The 19,549-nt window shown below is 37.8% G+C and overlaps 1 protein-coding gene across 1 annotated transcript in view; it reads left to right on the forward strand.

The window, feature by feature from the left end:
* RAB21 (RAB21, member RAS oncogene family) overlaps positions 1–9,548 on the forward strand; it is a 31,482-nt gene extending 21,934 nt beyond the window's left edge. The window contains exons 5-7 of the mRNA XM_003481659.4: positions 902–956; positions 1,468–1,556; positions 6,212–9,548. Of these exons, the coding sequence (XP_003481707.1) occupies positions 902–956; positions 1,468–1,556; positions 6,212–6,354 (287 nt within the window). The 3' untranslated portion in view covers positions 6,355–9,548. The remainder of the gene's footprint in view (positions 1–901; positions 957–1,467; positions 1,557–6,211) is intronic.

Raw genomic sequence — 19,549 nt, forward strand, 5'->3', positions numbered from 1 at the left:
CCCTACCTATTTTAATCTCTACTCTGTGGAGGAATTAATTAATGAGGAATCTGCAGAGTTCCTTGGTGGCTTAGCCAATCTTGTCATTTCATTGCTGTGGCTTGGGTTACTGCTGTGGCTCAACTTGATCCCTGGCCCAGGAATTTTCACATGCCGCAGGCGAGGTCAGAAAATATCAAAACAAACAAATAAGGAATCTGCATTTTGCAGTTTCTTCACTTTTGTTCTGGTGGCTTTTTAGCATAATCTCAGTTTGGTTCTGTTGTTTAAAGAGAGCTAAACTTATTTTTAGTAATTTAAAATCTGCACAATGTTCATATACTAAGTTATTTCATGTTTGCAGAACAAACAGTACAGTTTCTTCCCCTTCAGTGGTGAAGTGCTTCAAAAGCCTTACATTTTAATGCTTTCTTTAACCAGTACGTGTCACCTAGAAAACCAAAATGCTCTTAGGATCCATGAAGCTAGCCTAATATATTTTCATGAACAATAAGGTGGCCTTGCTTAATTATTGACCAGCTTGACATTCGTTTACTCTTGACTGAGAATCATAAGTTTATCCTTAGGGTTCCCTAGTGAAATCAATTATGGCTATTATACCCTAAATCAAAAATAGTACTCGTTTCTTTGGAAAAGTTATTTTCTCTGGCAGAGGCTGCATCTTCTGGAAGGATATGCATTGAACCATTGAGGGAGGTTAACATGTTTGTCTTGACAGTCATGATCAACCTTCATGTCATAGAAGTTATGTAACTTTATAGTTTCAGGACATTTAGAAGCCTGACAGGGATTTGTATTATTTTTCTAAGTGAGTAAAATGGCAGTCATATGTTTTTAATTGGCTTAATTTCATTATAAAAATGAATAAATATAAAGACTGGCGTTTACTTTTCCAAATCAGGTAATAAGATAGACTTGGAGAAGGAGAGACATGTTTCCATTCAAGAAGCAGAATCGTAAGTGTTCCCTTCTTCCTTCCCCCGTCACCTCCTGTAAAAAGTCTTTATCTTTGCACAGTGTTCTTTACCATTTAGTTATTACTCAAACCTCTTAATATAGAGTGAGCTGTTGGATTCAGTGAAGCATACTTACATTGGTAATTTCTGGACTTCTGGTGACATTTAAAGATATTTCACTCTTAACTTTTCTTTCTGGCTGCAGTAAAAAATATAAGAGTGAGGCAAAAGAAAGTTATCATAGCCAAATAATCAGTGAGTCACAAAAATTAAAGTATTTGGGTTCCAAATTAACTTATAAAAATTTCAAATCTTGTTATATTCTTTTTTAAAAGTTGGTTCAGTATAGTGGGATGTTAAGTGGTACATAATCTTAATTTCACTAAACCTGAGTTGATTAGTAATAAGTCACTAAAGTTGCTAATGTGAAAAAATTCAAATAACAGTCATGACAAAAACATGAATCATTTTTTTACATCAATTTCCAATGTTACTTTTTTTTGTTTTTAAGGTATGCAGAATCTGTGGGAGCAAAACATTATCATACTTCAGCCAAACAGAACAAAGGAATTGAGGAACTCTTTCTTGACCTTTGTAAAAGTAAGTATATTTAGATTTAGTATGGTTACATATGGCTCTTTTTAAAATATTAGTTATATTTCTGAAGTGATGTTTTATAGTCTCCATTTTGACCACAGTAATGATTTATCACATTGACCAGTATCATTATTTACTTATTTATTTATTTTTTTTTCTTTTTAGGGCTGCACTCACGGCATATGTAGATTCCCAGGCTAGGGGTCGAATCAGAGCTACAGCCTCCAGCTTGCCCCACAGCCACAGCAATGCAGGATCCAAGCCGTGTCTGTGACCCTCACCACAGCTCACAGCAACACTGGATCCTTAACCCTCTGATCGAGGCCAGGGATCAGACGTGCAACCTCATGGTTCCTAGATGAATACTTTTCAGCTGCTCCGTAATGGAAAACTCCTATTTACTTAATATTTTTAACTCATTTAAAAAATTTATTTATTGAAGTATAGTTGATTTACAGTGTTGTGTTAATTAATGCTATGTAACAGGGTGATTCAGTTATACATGTATATCATGTACACATATATACACACACACTTTTTTTCCATAGTCTTAACTCATTTTTTAAAGCTTAAAAACCTAATTTAGCCCTATTTCAAGTAGTACTCAATGGCTTTGAAATTGTATGTGTAGTATTGCTAAATATATATTAAAATAAATGCATTACTATTAAAAGTAAAAATGCAAGGGGAATATGCAGAATAAAACATATTTAAGAGATGTAACACCCAGTTGTGGTGGATGGACTTTATCTGGATCCTAATTTGACAATTACTAAAAAAGAACGTTTGTGGAACAGGACTATGAATACTCACTGGATATTGAAGATATTAAAAATTATTTTAGGAGTTCCCAAGTTGCTCAGTGGGTTAAGTATCCAGTGTTGTCACTGCTGTGGCTTGAGTTGATGCTATGGCATAGGTTCAATCTCTGGCCTGGGAACTTCTGTATGTTTCACTTTAAAAAAGAGTTCTTATTTTTTAAAAAAAGTTGTTATCTTTTACAGATCATAGTAAAGTAATTTCTAAATTACATGTCTGGAATTTGATTTAAAATAATGGTAGGTGAGTTCCCATTGTGGCTCAGCAGAAACGAACCTGACTAGTATTGGTGAGGATGTGGATATGATGCCTGGCCTCGCTTAGTGGGTTAAGGATCTGGCATTGCTATGAGCTGTGGTGTACATTACAGATGCAGCTTGAATCTGGCAGATGTGGCTCCAATTCAAGGTTAGCCTGAGAACTTCCATATGCCACACATGCAGCCCTAAAAAAATAATATCAATAATAATAATGGTAGGGATGCTTGTAAGTGTAGATAAAATTGTATCATGGACGTACGGATTTTCATTATGCTCTTCTTTCTACTTTTATATGTGTTTGAATTTTTCCATATTAAAAATTTGTAGGAGTTCCCGTCGTGGCTCAGTGGTTAATGAATCCGACTAGGAACCATGAGGTTGCGGGTTCAATCCCTGTCCTTGCTCAGTGAGTTAAGGATCTGGCATTGCTGTGAGCTGTGGTGTAGGTTGCAGACACGGCTCGGATCCTGCATTGCTGTGGCTCTGGCGTAGGCCAGTGGCTACAGCTCCGATTGGACCCCTAGCCTGGGAACCTCCATATGCCGTGGGAGTGGCCCCAGAAAAGGCAAAAAAAAAAAAAAAAATTTGTGAAAAGAGAGAAAGGAAAATGTCATATACAACCTGAAAGTCATTTCTCATATCATCAGTAGAGCACATACTATAATTAGGAGAACTCTAGTCTACAGAATAATGGATTGAAATATTTTGTCAAATTATATTCCTGGGCACTCTCCGGTGGCTTAATGGGTTGAGGATCCAGCATTATCACTGCTGTGGCTCAAGTCACTGCTGTGGCACGGGTTTGATCCCTGGCCTAGGAACTTCTGCATGCTGCAGATACAGCCAACAATGAAAGAAAAAATTTATATTCCTTGAAATTATAGACCCTAGACTCTTGAGAACTTGATAAAACAATGGTTTGTCTCTCTAATGTACATGTACACAAACTTTGGAGTAGATTTCAGTTATATGTAAATCAGAAGATTATTCATAATTCTGTTAGAGTAGTAATTCTTTATTCATTTATTTATTTTTTTGCCTTTTTTTGTCTTTTTAGGGCCGTACCCGAGGCATGTGGAGGTTCCCAGGCTAGGGGTCCAATCGAAGCTGTAGCCGCCAGCGTTTGTCGGTAGGGTAGTTATTCTTTAAATGAGGTCCCCTGATTAACAGTATTTGCATCACTTGAGAATGTGTTAAAAATGCAGATCCTTAGGTCTGCCCCAAATCTGCTAAATCAGAATATCTGGGGTGTGCCCAGAAGCTGTGTTTTTAGCAATCCCTTCTTAGATTCTAATGCATACTGAAATTTGAGAACCATTGCTGTACATATCAATCACAGGACCTTGTTAAAATGTATATTTTGATAAAGTGGGTATGGTGTGGGCCTGAGCTTGTCTTTTCTAACAGACACCCAAGTGGTAATAATACTAGTCTTCAAACCATACTTTGAATACCAAGGTTTTAGATTAGTGGATTATAAATTTTTTTTTTTTGAGAGCAATATGTAGTTTATTGCAGGTCAGATATGCTTTAGTAAAGCTGTTTTTTTTTTTTGTATTTTTTTAAATTACTCAATGAATTTATCACACCTGTAGTTGTACAATGAGGATTATAAATGTTTTATGTCTCATATCTTTATATAAAAAATTTGAGTATTCTCCATAAATATATTTTAAAGTTACAGGACATGTACAAGTACTTATGTATTTCACATATTATAAAACATACATGAAATAGAAATTTTGAAAGGTTGAGGAAAAATAAATAGAAATTAGAATTTGTAATGTTTTCTAATTCATCTCAGTGAATTGTCCCTTATAACTCAACTTGGAAATCATTGTGTTTCAGAGCAGTTTCTGGACCCAAGTTTAAGAACTCTGATTTTGTTTTAAGGACCTGGTTTTTTTTTTTTTTTTTGTCTTTTTGTCGTTGTTGCTATTTCTTGGGCCGCTCCCGCGGCATATGGAGGTTCCCAGGCTAGGGGTCAAATCGGAGCTGTAGCCACCGGCCTACGCCAGAGCCACAGCAACGCAGGATCCGAGCCGCGTCTGCAACCTACACGACAGCTCACGGCAACGCCGGATCATTAACCCACTGAACAAGGGCAGGGACGGAACCCGCAACCTCATGGTTCCTAGTCGGATTCGGTAACCACTGCGCCACGACGGGAACTCCAGGACCTGGTTTTTTTCTTCATCTTCTCTGATTTGTATTTTGCAACTATTTACTTCCAGTCTGTATCTTATATTTTTATTTTTCTTAACTGTCTTGCAAAGAGCAGAAGTTGTAAATTTTAGTGAGGTCTGATTTATCAGTTTTTCTTTATGCATTGTGTTTTTTTATTTTCTTTTTTTTTCGGGGCAGGGGGCCAGGAGGCATGCCTGTGTCATGCAGAAGTTCCTGGGCTAGGGATTGAACATGCACCACAAGAGTGACCCAAGCCATAGCAATGACCTGAACTGCAGCACTCACAACATCAGATCCTTAACTTGCTGCACTACCAGGGAACTCCCTGAGTCGTGTTTCTTGTGTCTTACATTAGAAATCTTTGCTAACTCAGAGTCACAAAGATTTTATTCCTCGTATGTTTTCTTCTAAAAATTTTGTTTTATATTTAAGTCTATAATTTTTTGTTAATTTTCACATATAGTGGAAGGTACAGCTTGAACTTCTGTCTTTTACATGTAAATGTCCAGTACCAGTACTATTCTCTCTTTTTCTTTTTCTTTTTTCCTGTCTTTTTAGGGCCGCACCTGTGGCATATGGAGGTTCCCGGGCTAGGGGTTGAATTGGAGCTATAGCTGCTGGCCTTGCCACAGCCATGCCAGATCCAAGCCACGTCTGCGACCTACACCGAAGCTCATGGCAACACGGAACTTTAACCCACTGATTGAGGCTCTGGATTGAACCTGCATGCTCATGGATCCTAATCAGATTCTTTTCCACTGAGCCATGATGGGAACTCCTCCAGTACTATTTCTTGAAAAGAATACTTTGTTTTCATTGAATAAACTTGGCACATATGTTAATAATCAAGTAACCATATATCTGGGGGTTTATTTTTGGACTTTGTTCCAATGTCTCTGTATTTCTCCTTTTACCAGTATCTCACTGTCATCATTAGAGCAACTTTCTGCTGTATCTTTAAATCAGATAGTGTGAGTCCTTCAGCTTTGTTTCTTCCTCTTAAACTGTTTCATTCTTTCAGATATTATTTGCTTAAAACTTTCACATTATTTGTTGAAGGATAACGTGATGCAAGTACCCTAAATATCGTTTGTATTTGGAACAATTTTAACTTCTTTGACAAATTTCTAAGTGTACTTGGAAAAGCTTCAGGATGGGAAAAGCTTCAGGATGATACTTCTGTACATTCATTGGTTCAAATCAAAAACTTCTTTTCTCTATTGATGTCACGGTGGCCATTTTACAACTGGACAAACACCATTGCTATTATTTTTATTTAGTTTCCTTGTTGGTTGAAAGTCATCAGTAGCTATCATGGTGGTATACTGAAATTGTAGAAAGGGAAAACTCAGATTGTGATCCTAAATAATTTCTGCTTTCTCCCTCTCTTAGGGATGATAGAAACAGCACAAGTGGATGAGAGGGCAAAAGGCAATGGCTCCAGTCAACCAGGAGCTACAAGGCGAGGTGTGCAGATTATTGATGATGAACCTCAAGCCCAGAGCGGTGGCGGAGGGTGCTGTTCTTCTGGATAACTGTTGACCCCTAAGAAATTAAACAAACTGTGGATCATTGCCCTCAACATGAAGACTGCCATATTCCAAGTCACATTATTTTACCAATGGAATTATAGGATTAACAGTATTTTAAATTATGTTTATAACACTGCAGAGACCTTAAGTGCTAAACTTAGTGGAGTTTGTGACCAGAGAATTGGCATTTTCTACAAATGTTAACAAAGCAATTACCAATGGCCTTTTTACATATTTTTTTTCTTTAATAAGGAATAATATGCATGTAGAAAAGACCTACTTAAAGTCTTCATTTATATTCTTTTAAATCAGATCTTTATTTAATAACTTATATATGTTGTTGGAATGGTATACATTTTTGCAGCCCTTTGTATTTTGTGGTAGTTTGAATTGTATCACTTCTAAACAGCAAACTTTTTGTTTTCATTTTTTTTTTAATTAGCAGATACCTGAAGTACTATTTTTGCAGGGTTTGCACAGGCCCTTAACTGTCTACTACTTTGATATAATCTATATACATCCTGTATGCTGAGCTGGTAAAATACATTGTAAACTACATATTAAATATTTTATCTGCTTTTACAAGCGCAAGGTGCAAAAATATATACGGTAGTCTCATTGATGACTGTAAAGTGAATTAACATTTGGTGATAATGCCTAAGCTTTTTGACTCTGATATAAAAATTATAGTTCCCCTTCACTTTTGTCTTAACTTAAAAGTGGCGTGTTTAAATTTTCTCATATACTTTACTTGAATTATTGCTGTTGTCACATTTTTTGCCTCTGTAAATCCATCTGATGATTGAACAACAGCATTTGCCTTTTGGTTTGGATTTTTTTTGTTGTTCTTTTGTTGGGGTTTTTGTTCTTTTGTTTTTTTGTTTTTGTTTTTTGGGATAAGAGATGACTTCTGATTTTGCTTTAGAATGGTTACCTTAGAAGTATTTGAGCGGAGCATGCTGAGTTTCACTTCTGCAACGGCTTTAGTTTTCTCTTAGGCTTTATATGAGATGGATTCACTGGTGTGAGAAGAAAGTTAGAAGAAGTCCCAGGTAGTAGCCACTCACCAAGACTCATTCATACAGCATGTTGGTGGTAGTTTCTGCTCCCGAGGAAGCACTTGTAGATCTTTTGTGAGCAAGCTGTTTTTGTTCATTGCTTGCCAGAGATGAACACAGAAATTTTTGTTTCATTTTATAAGAGCTATCCTTCTAAGTTTCTTTGAAGGGACACATTTCATGTAATGCAGTTATAGCGAACACTGGAAAGATTTATTATAAAATTATATTCTTGTATACTTTGTAAATTAGTTTCTCACTAGGTTTTTTTTTTTTTTTTTTTTTTTTTCCTAAGTAAGCATAGGACTGAACTTAAATTTGTTAATTTTAATAGAATCAGGCACTGCTCACTGAAGGAACACAAATTGTGGAAATTAACATAAATTGTTCTTGTTCTAATACATATATTTTTCCATTTCTGTCATGCTTGGAAAACCAGTAAATGTTATGTCTAAGATAAAATGGAATGTCCCTGGGTTTCCTTTTTGTAAGAAGCAGAAGTATGCAATAAAGTTACTAGCATGAGCAATTAAGAGGATATGAAGAGGTCATAGTTAATAAAGAAGAAACTTTCCCAGATGGGTTAAAGTTGAATAGATCAACACCTTGATGTGATGCTAGAATTTTAACTTAGTATTAAGTATTCCATACTTCCTCATTTTGCCTTCTTCAGTTATCGTCCTTGCCAAACTCAACACACTGCTTCTCTGTTGTGTGTGGTAAGGGAGGGTAGGGTGGGACAAGTCCTCAGGAAGATAAGCTAAAACTGTCTTCTTCTATGAGATGACTGTACTCTATGTAGTTTCTTGGTTTCCTTTGAAATTACTATTTATGCAGGGGGTAGAGGGAGGCAGAGGGAATCATGAGTACACATATAGGAAAAATTGTTTTTGCCCTCTTGATTCTTTCGGTGATGGTAATGAAAGGCTTGACATTTGTAGATGGAAAATAAGCCCTTCTCCACTGGAATGAAGTATGTTTATAAAACTAATGCGATGAAATTGAGCTTTATTCCAAAAAAATAAAGTCATAAAGCCTGATAATCGGAGAGTTGTACGCTGAATTTTTGACCCTATATTAGTGATATAAAGTCCAGATAGAAACTCCTGCTTCAGAAGTGCCAGATAATTATTGGTGGGGTATAGCCACTCTCCATATTTTTTTCTCCTTTACTCTCCCTTGGTTTCTGTGTATCTTTAACCTCTAGCATTTCAGTCTTCTTTTTTTTAACCTGTAATTTAAGCTAATTCAGTAGCAACAGTAGATAATACAGTATATATCTGTCCTTGCTCTGAAGCCCAAAAAGTCCTTAGGGAGGAATAGAGTGAAAGGGTAATGAAAGAGGACCAACCAGTTGCAGCATGTGTACAAAGGAAAGATAAAGAGATGATAAACCAAGGCTGAGGACGTTTTTCTGATACTTTGTTTACTTCTCTAATATGTTTTTTTGTGTTCCTGTCCTTATGATTGTGCTGTTAGGAAGAAGACACAAGTTACTGTGTTGTGTATTAAAAATAGTGGGTAGGTAGAACCAGTATATTTTTTATCTAGTAAGTGTGTACTCAGTATATATAATTAAAAATTGGTTTAGAATAGTCATTATAAAGGTCTCTGAATATTTAAAGTATGCAATCATTGTTTCTGTAATGATGATGAGTATTCTGCTTCTTTTGCATTGTGATTATAGAGGAAGGTCATTGTTTTTAAAAATGTGTATTGCAACAATTTTGGGGTAAACAGTAATCTGACAAGAAACAAGCATCATGTTATTGTATGAAGTAAGATTGTTTGAATTTGCTTTGTTTTGGGTTATCTCTTGAAAGTAGCCTTAAGCTATGGCTGTTACAGCTAAATTGAAATATTTTAAAAAATACATTAGCTATGTATTATTAGTGATTAGTTAACATTAGAACGATGTTTCATTTTTAGATTTTTTAGTAAGAAAAAATAAGATTTGGGGTCTAGGGAAGGAGGGTAGTAAGGAGTAGAATGAAAGTCAGATAGATATGAAATTCTACAACCTGACAGTTGACAGTTTAAAATCATTTTGAAAACCACATTACTTTTATCACATAGTTTCTAAATGAGGCAAGTTACGCATTGTGCCAAATATTTAGAACATTAAAAAAAATGAATTGTTGTACTGTTTATTTCTTTTAATACATAATTTGCAATTTTCTATATTATAAATGGTACCAGGAGTCTATCATTGATCTTATACTATCTTCAGATAATATAACTTATCTTTATATTTACTGCTTACTACTCTAAAAGCGTTTGATCAGTGCCTTTGACTTTTGAACTTTATTTTGCTACTTGTTTGCCATTATAGTTTGCACAGTTTTCTTTATAGATAGCATAGCAAGGAGGGGGTTACTTAATTTGTGACCATTTAAAATGTTAAGATCTTCTAGAAAAGGGTATAGCTAGTAGTGATCAGCAAGGGCCTTAATAATTTTTAAAGCTGTAAAGACTGAATAGAAAGTATTCTTTTCTAAATTACAAAATACATTTTACCTAGATTTGAATAATTAAAAGTTGGGATTCATTGAATGTATACATTTACTTGGTTTCATAATAGACATTGATTCTAGTAAGCTGCTGTTCTGTAATTTTTAATTGACTAAAACAGATTAATATATTTGGTGTCGTGGACTAGAATTAATGCTACACATACGTCCAACTTTGATGGCTTTTCTTGTTTCCCAAGAAAACAAACTAATCACAATTCTGAGCAAACTTTCCTAAATATAAGTATTTTAGTATTAATCATATATAATGAAAAAAACTAAGAAATATTCTTAGGAGTTTCCAATTTTAAGCAGAAATGCTCTGCGGGAGTTCCTGTCGTGGCTCAGTGGTTAACCAATCCAACTAGGAACCATGAGGTTGTGGGTTCAATCCCTGGCCTCGATCAGTGGGTTAAGGATCCAGCATTGCCGTGAGCTGTGGTGTAGGTTGCAGATGTGTCTCAGATCTGGCGTTGCTGTGGCTGTGGCGTAGGCCGGCGGCTACAGCTCCAATTCAGCCCCTAGCCTGGGAATCTCCATGTGCCGTGGGGGCATCCCTAGAAAAGACCAAAAAAAAAAAAATGCTTTGCTTTTAAACAAATATCACTTACATTTGGTGGACCTTTAGTATTGCTTGTGCTACTTGGGATTTATATATAATCTCTTTTCTGAGGAAGCTGAGTGTGCTTTTGAGTGTTAACTTTTCTACTGCAACATTTTCTCTACAGTAGATAATGAACATGGAGTTATTACCTGCCACACCCAGAAAGAATCGTATCCTTAAAGCATCTGGTCTTCAGGAGACTGCACATATTTCCAAATGCATTACATTAAAGCCAAAAGATAGGCCTGCTAACTAAAATGGTCTTCTTTCTCCCCACTGTACGAGTTCTTATTTTGATTTTGATACTTCTGGCAGCTGTATCATCTCTTCATTATTACATACTCAAGAAGAAAATAATATGATTTCCTTAAATTTGAACTTGTGTAGAGCAATGAGAGAAAGGTGAGAGATAGCAGGGATAAAGTGTGATAACATTGATAAACAGACAATGGTGGTATTTGGGTACCTCCTCCCAAATGGTAACTATAACTCTGTAGTATATACTCTTCAATCACCTTTTCTCTGTGCATTTATATACATATATATTTACCTATAAAAATACATAATTTTGTGCATTTAAAATTTTTACATAAATTGTGTCTTACTATGCATGTGTTTTTTGCAACTTGCTTTTTTTCTTACCAACATGTCTAGGAGCTCTTAATCTCTTACTATGTCAATATATACAGACTTTTATTTTCTCCCAAATCTCTTTGGGTGTGTTTTGCCTTTTTAAGTAACCTCTGACTATTCATAAAACTTTTGCCAAAGGAATCTGGTCAATTAGATAGATTTCATTGGAATCATAGAATTTAAATGCAAGCCAGTTCTTACCTTAGAACCAGGGTCTCTTTTAAACATGTGAGTTAGGAAATTAGGGGAGTTTCCGTTGTCGCTTAGTGGAAACGAATCTGAGTGGTATCCATGAGGACGCAGGTTCGATCCCTGGCTTTGCTCAGTGGGTTAAGGATCTGGCGTTGCCACGAGCTGTGGTGTAGGTTGCAGATGCTGCTCTGATCCTGAGTTGCCGTGGCTGTGGTGTAGGCCTGCTGCTACACCCCCAATTCGACCCCTGGTCTGGGAACCTCCATATGCTGCGAGTGTAGCTCTTAGAAAGACAAAAAAATAAAATAAATGAAATTAGAAAGGCATCTGCCTACAATTCATTTGAAGTATTTTACTTTTGGTCTACTCTTCACTGGTTAATATATAAAATTCAGGAGTTTAGCGATTTTTCTTTCTTCAGAGTAGGTTTTTATTTGAGGGAAGAAAGAAAGGAAAGGTATAGCTGTTAGGGAAGAGGACAGAGTAAACTAAAATGAGTCTTTACACAAGTATGAGCAATTACATTACACAAGACTTAATGCTACCAAAAATTAGAACTTACTTGCTCTGTGCCATTAATATGAAGTTAAGGGAGCTTCCTTGTGGCACATCAGGTTAATAAAGATCTGTCATTGTCAGTGCAGTGGCTTGGATCGTTTCTGTGGCATGAGTTCTGTCTCTGCTCCAGGAACTCGCACGTGCCATGGTTGCAGTGAAGAAAAAAAAAAAAAAAATGGAGTTAAAAAATGAAAGTCCCTTTTCAGATCACCCCTGGCACACACCACCAGCACCACCACACATTGCCCTTGAGAGATAACCACTGTTCACAATTTGGTATGTGTCATTATGTCTCATATATAAATGTTTTACTTTATATTTGGCCTTTATATCAGTTCCCTGAAAGCAATTCCTACCCTATGTCACCTTCTTTCCTCAATCAATTAACTTTGCAAGAGCAAATCAGAATCATAATTTTTTTTTTTTTTTAAGGGCTGTACCCATAGCATATGAAAGTTTCCAGGCTGAGGTCAAATTGGAACTGTAGCTGCCAACCTGTATCACAGCCACAGCAATGTGGGATTCAAGCCATGTCTGTGACCTGTACCACACCTCACAGCAACAGATCCTTAACCCACTGAGTGGGTCTAGGGATGGAACCCGCCTCCTCATGGATGCTAGTCAGATTTGTTACTGCTGAGCCATGTATTATATGTATTCCTAAATGCACTTTCCAATTTGGGAGGATGGGCCCCCATTTTCCTACTGCTTCCGCGGCATATGGAGGTTCCCAGGCAAGGGGTCGAATCGGAGCTGTAGCTGCCAGCCTACACTATAGCCACAGCAACGCGGGATCCGAGCCACATCTGCGACCTACACCACAGCTCGTGGCAATGCCGGATCCTTAACCCACTGAGCAAGGCCAGGGATCGAACCTGCAACTTCACGGTTCCTAGTCAGGAACTCCCAGAATCATATGTTTTTAAAGAAAGTAAAATCAGTGGTGGTAGCTCTTGAATTGGAAATTAACGACCTGACTCTCAAGATGTTTTATGTTCATTGTACTTTAGCTTAAGGAATAACCATAGCATTCTGAGATAGTCATACCAAATGATCGGTTTCTGTCCACTGTGGAAATAGGGCTGGGAAAGAGGGCTGAGCAAGTCCAAGGTCCTTGATAATCCTGTAATTCTGGATTGGGTTCATTCTCTTGGCATGTTTTCCTGCTTGGGGAGCGTTGGAATTTCCCCAACAATTACTTTATGAGTACTTCTCTGCACTGTCAAGCCTAGCGCTTAGCACGTGAGTGCTGTGAAACAGTTAAATGGGTGTGCTCCACAACAACAAATTTATTCACATTTGTCTCTCAATGAAAAAAATTCAGGGAGTTCCCGTTGTGGCGCAGTGGTTAACGAATCCGACTAGGAACCATGAGGTTGCGGGTTCGGTCCCTGCCCTTGCTCAGTGGGTTAACAATCCGGCGTTGCCGTGAGCTGTGGTGTAGGTTGCAGACGCGGCTCGGATCCCGTGTTGCTGTGGCTCTGGCGTAGGCCGGTGGCTGCAGCTCCGATTGGACCCCTAGCCTGGGAACCTCTGTATGCTGCGGGAGCGGCCCAAGAAATAGCAACAACAACAACAACAACAACAACAACAAAAGACAAAAGACAAAAAAAAAAAAATTCAGAAAGCAGGTTAAGTGCAAGTTTACATGATATTGTTAATTGCTTCAGTATGGACTTGAAACAAAAATTACAACACATTCTGCTTATCATGACTTCTATCAATTTTACTGGGATCACAACAGCAGGAGAACCAGCCTTTCTTTACAGGTAGAGCTTCAAGCTGGGAAACTGATGACCACTGCCTGTAGCCTCAGATGTAAGTAGTTTGTGGATATGAGGACGACCAAACACACATATTCACATTCTGTATTTGATCACACAGATACATACCAGTCAAACTTTTGAGGTGCAGTAATTAGAATGATAGTAGTTGAAGTTGATAGTGAATTTGAGGTAAAGCTGGACAGAATGATTTTTGAGTCTTGCAAATAATACATTTTCAAACCAGATTAAAATAGAATAACTTGTTTTCTAGCTTCAAGTGGAAATTAAATGGTCCTCAAGTCCAAATTGCTTCCAAATTTTGTGGTAGCAATGAAGAAACAGACGCCTTTTTCTTGTTTACACAGATGCACTTTTTTTTTTTTTTTTTTTTTTTTGTCTTTTTACCATTTCTTGGGCCGCTTCCGCGGCATATGGAGGTTCCCAGGCAAGGGGTCGAATCGGAGCTGTAGCTGCCAGCCTACACTATAGCCACAGCAACGCGGGATCCGAGCCACATCTGCGACCTACACCACAGCTCGTGGCAACGCCGGATCCTTAACCCACTGAGCAAGGCCAGGGATCGAACCCGCAACTTCACGGTTCCTAGTCAGATTCATTAACCACTGCACCACAACGGGAACTCCAGATGCACTTTTTTTTAATCTAAAAAGTGTATTTTAATAAGCAGTTGTATTATTTTCTTTGCCTTTGAGAGATGTTGCCTTGTTGCCAGATAGTAACCTAGGACATAGTCCATTTCTGAGTCATAGTAGTCCCATCTGGGGAGTGTAACATAGTATGATACATGTATTATATGTATTCCTAAATGCACTTTCCAATTTGGGAGGATGGGCCCCCATTTTCCTACCTGAAATTGAAGACATAGGCTAGAAAGATAGCTTAGTGAAGATTTTCTAACAATCTCGCCAGCACCTTTTAAGAATATTTTAGCTATTATAGTATATAATTAAACTCAAATTACACCTAGGTCCTTTCTTGGCCTTTTAGGAAGAAAAGAGTGAAATGATTTTTTTTTAAACTATTCCATGAAACAGTTATCAAGAAGTAACAAATTTATCTGCACTAATTCATAAAAGGTAAATGCTTTTAATAATCTAGTTACAGTTTTCAAAGGGTAAAAAGCCCTGTAAAGGAAAACCTATATAGCAAGAATGAGATGTGTTGAGGGCTTTGGCTGTCTCTTGGTTGGCAAAATTACTCCTCTTGTCCAAAAAAACTATGCAGTATAAGCTCCCTGCATCCCCACAATGAATCCCATATTGATATATATTTTTTTTTCTTGTCTTTTTTTGCCATTTCTTGGGCCGCTCCCGTGGCATATGGAGGTTCCCAGGCTAGGGGTCGAATTGGAGCTGTAGCCGCCGGCCTATGCCAGAGCCACAGCAACGCAGGATCCGAGCCGCGTCTGCGACCTACACCAAGCTCACGGCCACACCCGATCTTTAACCCACTGAGCAAGGCCAGGGAACGAACCCACAACCTCATGGTTCCTAGTCAGATTCGTTAACCACTGTGCCACGATGGGAACTCCCCATACTGATATTTTTAAACCTGAAAATATTCTTTAACTGAAGAAATGGCATTGAGTAATTCCTCCCTGTTGAAGACTTTAAGGTCAGCAATAGTGGCACGAGAAATTAATTTATGAAGGACATAATCCTGAATGAACTTTATTGGAGATCGTCAGATATGACATTATTAATTTACTGAGAACTTACTTTGGTATGTTGCCTTGTGGTTGACATTTGACAGTTCTAATTCCTCAAAATTTGGTTCACTGCTTTGCCAGAATTACAGTGATGCTGCTGCCTCTTCCAATCAAAATTTTTAAAAATTACTGACTGGATGTAGAATTTTTTACGTAGTAATCACCATGTATAAGCAGTTCTCATCTATGGAATGTTTAACAGGGTTATGATTCTAAAATATAGGAGGGGGGAGTTCCCCTGGTGGCGCAGTGGTTAACGAATCCGACTAGGAACCATGAGGTTGCGGGTTCGATCCCTGCCCTTGCTCAGTGGGTTAAAGATCCGGCGTTGCCGTGAGCTGTGGTGCGGGTCGCAGACGCGACTCGGATCCCGCGTTGCTGTGGATCTGGCGTAGGCCGGTGGCTACAGCTCCAATTAGACCCCTAGCCTGGGAACCTCCATATGCCGCGAGAGCGGCCCAAGACATGGCAAAAAGACAAAAAAAAAAAAAAAAATATATATATATATATGGAAGGGGGGTAGATTTCCTTAAATGAGGAACTAAGCTGAAGTTCAAGTGTGTGGTATTGTTGAAAAGCTTCATGCAGTGTGGGAAGTGACTTTCATTTGTCCTTTCCTATAGATAGTGAATGCCAGGAACATGGGTGGGTTTAATTAGAGAAATAAAATTTGACAAGATTTGTGATTCAGAATATTAAAAGCCAAGAATGCAAAAATAGCTATTTAAAAACCTACTATCAAAGAATCACATTATTTGTGGTGGTGCCAGAAAGAAAAAGCAGCTCTAAGCCAAGCACTGTTTTTTTTTTTTTTAAGCTTATATTTAATAATAAGACATTTGGGGATGTCCCTAGTCTAATAATGACTCATGCTGACATTGTTTAAAATACTAGTTTTAGCATCATTAGGGGAAGATTCTTTTTCTTGGCCACACCCGTGGTATGAAGTTCCCAGGTCAGGGATAGAACCCAAGCCATAGCGGTGACAACACTGAATCCTTACCTGCTAGGCCACTAGGGAGCTCCTCATTAGGGAAGATTGAGAGAGGTTCTATGACCTTTAGTTACTAAGATTATCTTTTTCAGAATCAGCCATACCCTGCCTACCAAATGCTGCCTTTCTCTGTGATCATTAAGTTACACAGCAGCATCCTGCTACTTGGTATTTCTATGATGAATTCTAAATTCTTCATATATCACAATTTTTGCTAGTGCTGTCCTTGAATTTCCTTACCATGTTTGCTCTTCGTGTGTGTGTGTGTGTGTGTGTGTGTGTGTGTGTGTGTGTGTGTGAAGCTGATTATGATATTGCTTGTTTACCTTTTGGAAACAAGAGAACTTGAGCTATGTTGCACCATTTCTGCCCTAACGGTGAAAATTGGGTAATAGTGCCCCCAAATTCTTAATCTCTGATAGAAAATATTCTTGATGTATATTAAGTTTTTTATCTTCTTCACCTTTTCAAGGTAATTTAGTGGTTTTTGTTTTCTGGTTACTTTGCAATTGAAAATTGCACATACTGGAGTTCCCATTGTGGCTCAGCTGAAATGAATCTGACTAATATCTGTGAGGATGCAGGTTTGATCCCTGGCCTCAGTCAGTGGGTTAAGGATCTGGCCTTGCCATGAGCTGTGGTGTAGGTCACAGACACAGCTCAGATCCCAGTTGCTGTGGCGTAGGCCGGCAGCTAAAGCTCTGATTCGACACCTAGACTGGGAACCTCCATATGCCACAGGTGCGGCCCCAAAAAGGCCAAAAAAAAGAAAAGAAAATTGAGTGTGCCAGCTACTTAAAATTAATTCAATACATTTAGTAGGATATTTAAAGCAAATCATTACACTTACCATATTAAATGAATTTTTATGCTATTTTAATGTACATACCAATAAATGCCAAGCAGTGACCCAAGCTGCTGCAATGACAACATCAGATCCTTAACCTGCTGCACCACAAGAGAAATTTTTTTTTTAATTTTTTTATTTTCCCACTGTACAGCAAGGGGGTCAGGTTATCCTTACATGTACACATTACAATTACATTTCCCCCCCCCACACCCTTTGTTCTATTGCAACATGAGTATCTAGACAAAGTTCTCAATGCTATTTAACAGGATCTCCTTGTAAATCTATTCTAAGTTGTGTCTGATAAGTCCAAGCTCCCGATCCCTCCCACTCCCTCCCCCTCCCATCAGGCAACCACAAGTCTTTTCTCCAAGTCCATGATTTTTTTTCTGAGGAGATGTTCATTTGTGCTGGATATTAGATTCCAGTTATAAGTGATATCATATGGTATTTGTCTTTGTCTTTCTGGCTCATTTCACTCAGTATGAGATTCTCTAGTTCCATCCATGTTGCTGCAAATGGCATGATGTCATCCTTTTTTATGGCTGAGTAGTATTCCATTGTGTATATATACCACATCTTCCGAATCCAATCATCTGTCGATGGACATTTGGGTTGTTTCCATGTCCTGGCTATTGTGAATAGTGCTGCAATGAACATGCGGGTGCATGTGTCTCTTTTAAGTAGAGTTTTGTCCGGATAGATGCCCAAGAGTGGGAGAAATTTTTTTTTTAATTTACAGGCCTACCTGCGGCATATGGAAGTTCCCAGGCCAGGGGTCAAAACTGGAGCTGCAGCCGCCGGCCTGCACCACAGCCATGGCAACACCAGATCTGAACTGCATCTGTGACCTACACCACAGCTTGTGGCAACACCAGATACTTATCCCACTGAACAAGGTCAGGGATTGAACTCACATCCTCAGGGACACTATGTTGCATTCTTAACCCATTGAGCCACAATTGGAACTCCAGTATTTTCATTTTTTAAAATTATTTATTTATTTTTTATTTTATGATGACTTATTTTTTCCATTATAGCTGGTTTACAGTCTTCTGTCAATTTTCTACTGTAAGGCAAGGTGACCCAGTCATACATACAAGTATACATTCTTTTTTCTCACATTATTATGTCCATCATAAGTGACTAGATAGGAGTTCCCATCATGGCTCAGTGGTTAATGAATCTGACTAGGAACCATGAGGTTGAGTGTTCGATCACTGGCCTCGCTCAGTGGGTTAAGGATCCGGCGTTGCCATGAGCTGTGGTGTAGGTCGCAGATGCAGCTGGGATCCTGCTTTGCTGTGGCTCTGGCATAGGCCGACGGCTACAGCTCCGATTAGACCCCTAGCCTGGGAACCTCCATACGCCGCAGGGGTGGCCCAAGAAATGGCAAAAAGACAAAAAAAAAAAAAAAAAAAAAGCGACTAGATATAGTTTCCAGTGTTATACAGCAGGATCTCATTGCTTATCCATTCCAAAGGCAATAGTTTGCATCTATTAACACCAAATTCCCAATCCATCTAAGCCCTCCCCGTCCCCCTTGGCAAGGAACGCCACTATTTTTAAATTAAGATATGTATGTTGTTTTTTTAAAGACATAGTGCTATTTCTTATATAGTAGACTATAATACGGTTAAAAATAATTTTTATATGTACTAGGAAACCAAAAAACTTGTGCGACTGACTTTATTGCCATGTTTGCTTTCTTTCGGTGATGTGAAACAGAGCCTGCAATGTCTCCAAGGTATGCTGTATTTATCCAAATAAGAGATAATTAAAACTAATTATTTTCACTTATTTTATTTGAGTATTGTGGTCAGGATTCATATACTTGTCTTATGAAATTGGTTAGACCTCCAAATCTCAGTTACATGCCTTTTTTAAAAAATTAATTTTTTGGAGTATAGTTGACTTACAATGTTGTATTAGTTTCAGGTGTACAGCAAGTGAATCAGTCATGCGTATAATTATATTCATTCTTTTTCCCCATATAGGTTATTACAAACTATTGAATATTTTCCTGTGCTATATAATAGTTTCTTGTTAATCATCTGTTTTACACAGTAGTGTGTATATGTTATTCCCACACTCCCAAATCTTCCTTCCCCACAATGGTATCACCTATGGTAATCATAAGATTGGTTTTGAAATCTGTGGGTTTATTTCCCTTTTATAAATAGGTTCTTTTGTATCATTTTTATTTGTTTCCACATAAAAGTGTTATCATGTGATATTTGTCTTTCTCTGTCTGACTTACTTCATTCAGTATGATAATCTCTATCATTATCTGCCTTTAATGGTCTT

The sequence above is a fragment of the Sus scrofa genome, chromosome 5 (genome assembly GCF_000003025.6).
Source record: "Sus scrofa isolate TJ Tabasco breed Duroc chromosome 5, Sscrofa11.1, whole genome shotgun sequence".
Lineage (NCBI taxonomy): Eukaryota > Metazoa > Chordata > Mammalia > Artiodactyla > Suidae > Sus > Sus scrofa.